This window comes from Diadema antillarum, unplaced genomic scaffold (assembly GCF_040938485.1).
Source record: "Diadema antillarum isolate AM-2024a unplaced genomic scaffold, OU_Dant_1.0 scf00000203, whole genome shotgun sequence".
In the NCBI taxonomy this organism is placed as follows: domain Eukaryota; kingdom Metazoa; phylum Echinodermata; class Echinoidea; order Diadematoida; family Diadematidae; genus Diadema; species Diadema antillarum.
Window position 1 is genome coordinate 1052554 of NW_027271092.1, and position 6991 is coordinate 1059544.

Below are 6991 nucleotides of genomic sequence, written 5' to 3' on the forward strand. Positions count from 1 at the left end.
ATATTTGCTGCTTGACCTTCACAATTAATACGAATGTTGAACCCATTTGACTGTTCATCTTCAGAGACTGTCACGGCTTCCAATGACATAAAAATACGGGCATCATACATTAATTAAACAGTACATCATCACTTTATTGAATTATTAGCTACATAGGCGTTGGCGTTCCATGCCAAAGACCCGGGTTCGATTCCCGGCGGAGACCAACATTTCAACTCTTGTACTTTTCCGAAAAGGAGGAACAGTGAGAGGAAGAATGATATCAAAGCTACGCACCGATTTCTCCTTCCTTTCTCATCTCTCTCTCTCTCTCTCTCTCTCTCTCTCTCTCTCACACACACACACATATATACCAAACTACAAAACAAAGCATTGAAAGAAATAACGCCATAGAAATAACAACATTGTAGCACATTACATTTCGTGTACAATATCATACTATAACTGTGATTAACATGATGAATGTAATTTGCTATACATCATATTAATACTCCATGCATCTGACAGCATTAGATTCAAATGATGCCAATTGTCTCCATTTATTGCGTATCTACTCTCACTTTCATATCAATGTATGGAATTGATCTAGCATGTCTAGAGAGATCTGAACGAGTGACTAAGTGCTATGCGATGTTTACCAAAGTCTAGATGTTTTCTTCAAGGCAAGCGCTCTTTACAAGCCTTGCAAAACCACTCATGAAGAGCAATGCTAAGACGTATTGAAAGCGCATTGTTCTGCAATCAAAAACAAACTTGATACGTGTACTTACGACGGAGAGGCACACACACTGGTGTGAAGTGGGGAATACCAAGTTCACACGCAAAATCAGCATCAACAGGAAACCATCCACAACACAAGCAGCCACGAGCAAGTGAGTTCCATCTTTGAGTGTCTGAGTTGATTTTATTTGAATTATTTTGTAGGCTGAGGAAAGCAGGCAAAATATATACTGCATGCATAGCAGAGATTGTGTGAACAAATGAATGAGTTGCCGGTCAATGTACACACGTGTTCTTGGATTCAGGACATGTTATAATACAGGAAAGGGTTTAGAGAATCTATAAATAAATTATAATCATATGTTTTTGCTTTGATTTCCTTCATCAAGAACGGGAAGTGTGGGGATATTACTAAAAAGTAGAACTGAAATAAAACGAAGAAACTGAAAAATTGTCACCGTTCACTGATTGATCAAGGCACATTTGGCTGCTGATCTCTGCCATTGCGAGGGACGGACGGCTGGTGGGAGCTGAAAGGGGCGGAGTATGCCCAAGCGACTGTACACGGAGGAGTCTCTTCAGGAAGCCCTGAAGCGGGTGAGACTTGGCGAGCTGTCTCAGCGCCAGGCTTCCGTCCAGTATGGCATTCCAAGGAGTACCATCTTCGACAAACTGAGTGGGCGGAGGCCCGAGGAGTACTGCAGAATGGGACGCGCCCCTTACTTGACACCTGCTGAGGAGGACAGGCTGGCACAGTGGGCTATCCAGATGTCTCGCATTGGATACGGCAGGACCAGGGAACAGATCATGCAGGTAATACTCTTAGAACCTTTCTGTCGCAAGACATCTGCCGAATCTAGCCTTCTGGCTCAAATAACAAACCAACAACAACAATGAAATTTAAAAAAAAATCTTGAGGAGCTCAAGATGGGGTGTCGACAATATTTGTCGTTGTCCTACCAGGCGACACACCTGACATTTTCTCGAAGATGTTAAGGATTTTGTTATTGGCAAATGCTATCGTCAATCTTGCTTGAAACGTGAGCATTTTGACCAAAAATTGAGATATCATCACCAAAGCATGCTCTTCATTTTTTTTTATTTCATGCAAACACTATCAAGCAATGTGATGCATTTTTATTTGCAATTATGTGACCACGACATCATGTCATACAAAAGACAAGTATTGTCTACCACGATGATGAATATCTTCCGTACTAAAGACAAGTATTTTTTGTTTAAAGGGATGGTACAGTATTGGTGGAGATGAGAATTGGGCTTTTAACTTTTTGCAAGATACCAAGAAAACACTCATAATATAGTACAGAACATACCATTTTAAGAGGAATTGAAAGTTTATTTGATGAAAATCGGGTTTGGCATGACTGAAACATCCAAAAACAAAGTAAAACAAAGCGATCGTAACAAAGTGTGGGTCCCACACTTTATTAGAATCGCTCTTTTTTGGATATCTCAGCCATTTCAAAACCAATTTTCATCAAATAAACGTTGAATTCCTCATATAACACATGCTCTTTCATATTTCAAGAGGTTTCTCATTATTTCACCAAAAAGTGTTAGAAACCCAAAATTAGGTCTCAACCAAAACTGTACGATCCCTTTAAATCATGTATCGTCCTTGCTTCGCATTACACTGTAACAGTTCCCCCTTTTTTGTTAGTGTAAATAGCACAGTGCTCGTGTGATGTAGCAATGAATGTTATTATTCGCTGTCTGTAATATGATCGCGTCTTTTCCCTTTTCTGTTTCGATGACCTGATAATTACTCCCCCCCCCCCCAATCAATATGCCATTGTGAAACAGAATTATAATTATTGTATCGCCTGCCAACGTGCTATGTGCAACTAAATTGTAATTTGCTTTTTATTTCGGATGGCAATACTCAGTAATACGAGGTCAAAGGAATGTTGAATTCTCTTTGCATCCATTGTTGTAGGTAGGGATGTTGACGAGTTTGATTATTTTGACAACATACGTGCTTATTTTATTCTCAGCTCTTTTCTAGAAGGTCTGGAGTCCGTGTGTGTGTGTGTGTGTGTGTGTGTGTGTGTGTGTGTGTCTTTGATTCTGAAAGTGTGTTACCTTATAGGCGGATTCACCCAAGACAGTATTTGGAGTCGGTGAATGGGGAACCATTAAAAATAAAGTACTAGTAGCAGTAAAGGTCAATATACTGGACATTCTGTTTAAATTGTGTGTGTGTGTGTGTGTGTGTTAAATTCACGTGAAGTCTTCGCTTAATACGAAGGAAAACAGTCCGTGATGTCACAGTAGGCAGGGCGGATCCAGGAATTCTGTAAAAGGGGGGGGGGGTGACTAATATTTCTGGTGGCACTTCCGGGTTTCATTTCATATTTTTTCTTTTTATTTCTTTTGTTTTTTACGAAAAATAAAGGGGGGCGTGCGCCGTTTGCGCCCCCCTCTGGATCCGCCACTGGTAGGGAAGACGATTCACCTAGCAAATGGAAAGAAAATTCGACAAAACGTCATTTAAAAAAATAAACAAACAAACAAACCAACAAAACAAAACAAAACAACAAAAAAACTGTCATGTCCTGAACTTGACATTATCTAAGGGTGATATTATTTCCCCCGTCGTTTCAGGCAGGAAAGTCAATAGTTCTTTACATTATTCTAAAAAAAAATCAAGTATATTAAATTTTCTTATGTATTGTCCCCAAACTGTGACATCTAATCATGCTGTCTGTACCCTTCCTATCCCGCGATGGCGGCATGCGGTTTTGAAAAAGAGTCGAGGTCATAATTATCATGGGAATACTTCAGTACAAAAGTATGATTGTGTCAGTGTCGTATAGGCCAGCGTTTCTGTAACCTTGTCCACATGTGGCGCGTCATGTTCCTACATGAAACGTCTTCTACCTTTACTTTTCCCTTCGACCATAGATGGCTCAGACTATCGTGACAGCCGAGGAAAGGGAGACCCCGTTCACTGACAATAAGCCCGGGAAGAAATGGTTTGCTCACTTCATGAAGAGGAACCCAACGCTGTCCCTTCGCAATCCCCAAGGGCTCGGCATTGAGAGGGCCGTCCTAACATGTGATAAACTTGATCGCTGGTACAACGGCCTCCACGATTTCCTGAAGGCAGAAAACGCCATGAGCATCCTCGAGTGCCCTCATCGTATTTGGAATGCTGACGAGAGTGGCTTTGCTCTGTCCCCGAAAGGAGAACGCGTCCTTGGTATGAAAGGGGCGAAGTTTGTCTACTCCTTGGCCTCCACCACCAAGACAAACTTGACCACTCTTGTGGCAGCTTCGGCCAGTGGGAACTTCTGTCCACCCTTTGTCATCTACCCAGGGCAGCGGGTGTCCCGCAACTGGAAGCCTCTCGAAGGAGCCCCGGAATCCTGGTTCTACGGGTTCAGCAAGTCCGGATGGATGAACGCCGAGCTATTTTACTCCTGGCTCTCCAATCATTTCTATCCCTATCTTGTGAGTCAGAACATCCATTTTCCCGTGCTTCTCCTGGTGGACGGGCATACCAGTCACGTTGATCTTCACGTTGGAGAGTTTTGCGCAGAGAGAGAAATAATCCTCTATCGCCTACAATCTCATTCTTCTCACGTGACCCAACCCTTAGATCTGGCTCTCTTTGGGCCGCTGAAGAAGGCCTACAAAAAAGAGGAGACGGCGTGGAAGGACCAGCATGTCGGCCAGTTTGTCAGCAAGTCAGTGTTTGCTAGCATCTTTTCCAAGGCCTGGAATCAAATCAAGCCAGAATACGCCAAGGCAGGCTTCAAGGCAGCTGGACTCTACCCCTTCACCAAGAAGTATGACAGGAACAAACTCGGTCCATCTAACATATTCGCGAGCATGAGAATCTCTGATGATCCCAAGCCATCATCAGTGTCTTCATCCGAATCACAAACGGAGGGCTCGTCATCATCTTCGACATCATCAGTTGCTCAGACGATAGACCTAACGATAGACCAGAAGCCCATAACGGTGTCCATTGCAACGCAGACAGTAGACACCACTGCTGAGAGCATTGTTTTTCCTGATCCACGAAGGTTGCCAGCAGGGGCGAACAACAGAAGGCCGGATGATTTTGTTGGCCCAAGTCTGGAGAAGTACTTGGTTTATCCGGAAGCGGAGAGAGGTACCCAGAGAAAGGGCACAGGAGAGGAGCTTCCTAAAGCCCTTTCAGGTCAAGTTTGGATTGCATACCAGAAGAGAAGAAAGGAAGAGCAGCAGGCCGAGGAGGAGAGGAAGCAAAAGCGACGGGAGGAAAGAGAATCCAACAAGGCCGCCAGAGAACTTCTCAAGGCTGCGAAAGAGTTGAACAAGGGGGCCGGTGCCGGAAAGAAAGCTGCGAAGATTAAAAAGCGAGAGGACTTCATCGAGGAGGATGTGTGTGCAGAATGCGGGGGGCACTTTGATAGCTCAGATGCACAGTGGGTGGGGTGTAGTCACTGCCCTAGATGGTATCATGTAGAATGTACCAACCTCTCTTCCATGACCATGGAGGAAATCGAGGAGGTCGAATTTACCTGCAATGCTTGTCAAAATCAATAAGTATTGAAGTTCTCACCGTTGCGTCCATCATCATTTCGTCGAGTGTTGAAGTTCTTTCAGTCAATCATAATAGTATAACCAAATCATAATTGTGGCAATATCCATCTAAAATCCATATTTCGCCAGGTGCGCAGGTTTGTGGTTTACAGATTTCTTGCCATTGTAGTGTCATTTACTTCTGCCAATATCAACGGGAAGTATCTTGATAATGTATGTCCAAACATATGAGCTGCCATAACCTCCAGTACACCAGCCAAGTATATGCTTAGTCTGTACTCAAGATGTTTAATTGCAGATCTTGGTTTTTGCCAGCATCAGCTGTTTTGATACCCACACAATTTGCACTAAGTAAGCTAGTCAATGAAAGCAGAGATAACTCTACTACCTGAGTAGGTAAACACTACCGGGCATTCAAGTACAAAGTATCAACGTTTACATTAGAGCGCAGTAACAAGAATATCAGAATAACAAAACAATCTCGGCGCGCGAAACTAACTTTGCTACGGCACTATACCATTCAAATTAAAAAGAAATATATACTCAGTATAAGTTACCTACTACACATTAATGGGGTGAAAGGTCTTTAGTGTTTGATTACAACTTACCAGCACGTAATGTATACTTCTAGTCATGTAAGAAGAAACTGGTTTTAGGTGAGAATGATCGCAAAATGAAGTCACAACCTTAAAATGAAGAATACTGCGTGCGTGAGCACAATGATGATCGGATGATGAAGGCAGAGAGGTAGAAGCATGTATAGAGTGAGTACACGTATAATTATGAAAAGAAAAAGTATGTATTTAATATATACAGAGGCAATGTTTCCGTTGAAGTTGAAATAGGATATGCCATGCTAGCACTTGTAAACCACGACAAAAAGAAATGAATGACTTCCTATGTAGGTGTTAAAATGCTATATACCGTTTGTTAGAAGTACTTATACTGTTTTTGTCTGTGGAAGAGTGTGGTGTCATTTTGTGAAAGTGTGTTGATCGGAAATAGCACAGGAGGAACTTCTTGACAGATGTGAGAGCACCAGTTTTGCAATGAAATAAATTGTACACATGCAATTCTCGAACTAAGGTTAAAAAACAACTTAAATCTTGCACCATTAGCACTAAGAAGATAATGCGTCAGACAATAAAGCCACACTTAATGGCTAAATGCTGAAGTCTCAACTTGGATGCACCGCTAAGATTATAACGGTGATAAAAAAAGGAAAATAGTTGCTGAAAGTTTAAAATGCACTCAAAGCTCGCAACACAATTACGTAAAGATAAACAGTATCATGTTCTTGTTATCCAGGTGCACACAAAAGTGTGGAGTTCTGCGTATTTGGTTAGGGGAACTGATAGATTTTCTCCGTTTCCAGTTATTTTGTTTTCCTATTACGGAATAGAATTGAGAAATAATAGTTAAATTTGCATGGCGTACGGAATTGGCAGATATTAGTAATCTTTATGGCTTTAAAATGGTAACGTTTGTTGATAAAGGACAAACATTCTCCTGAAGGTTGCAATCGTCTTATGTGAAGCTCAATTCTTAATGCAAAGTGACAGTAAATGTTTTCGAGGTGAACTTTATCTCAAACGCAAGGATAGCAAATGTATATGTGACAAAAAGAAAACTTGGCAAAAAGTATAAAAGTTGTACATATGAAATTTGTTTTCTCCCCATTTTTTTTTTTTTTGGAGAACTATTATTCACCAATAGA

At 41.7% G+C, this 6991-nt stretch overlaps 1 protein-coding gene across 2 annotated transcripts; it reads left to right on the forward strand.

The window, feature by feature from the left end:
- The first annotated feature begins 802 nt into the window (after window positions 1-802).
- Window positions 803-5397, forward strand: LOC139723951 (uncharacterized). 2 transcript variants are annotated; one of them, XM_071635151.1, is made up of 3 exons: window positions 803-872; window positions 1198-1533; window positions 3646-5397. In XM_071635151.1, the coding sequence occupies exons 2-3, from the start codon at window positions 1267-1269 to the stop codon at window positions 5275-5277; spliced, it is 1899 nt and encodes a 632-aa protein (XP_071491252.1). In that variant the 5' UTR covers window positions 803-872; window positions 1198-1266; the 3' UTR covers window positions 5278-5397. The 2 variants fall into 2 exon arrangements, with proteins under 2 accessions (XP_071491252.1, XP_071491251.1); XM_071635150.1 differs by having other exon boundaries at window positions 840-1533.
- The last annotated feature ends 1594 nt before the right edge of the window (window positions 5398-6991 follow it).

Bases quoted from the DNA above. Each gene is read 5' to 3' on its own strand.
- LOC139723951 (XM_071635151.1), top strand. From the start codon at position 1,267: ATGCCCAAGCGACTGTACACGGAGGAGTCTCTTCAGGAAGCCCTGAAG. The intron at 1,534-3,645 runs GTAATACTCTTA...CTTCGACCATAG, and splicing joins CCAGGGAACAGATCATGCAG to ATGGCTCAGACTATCGTGAC.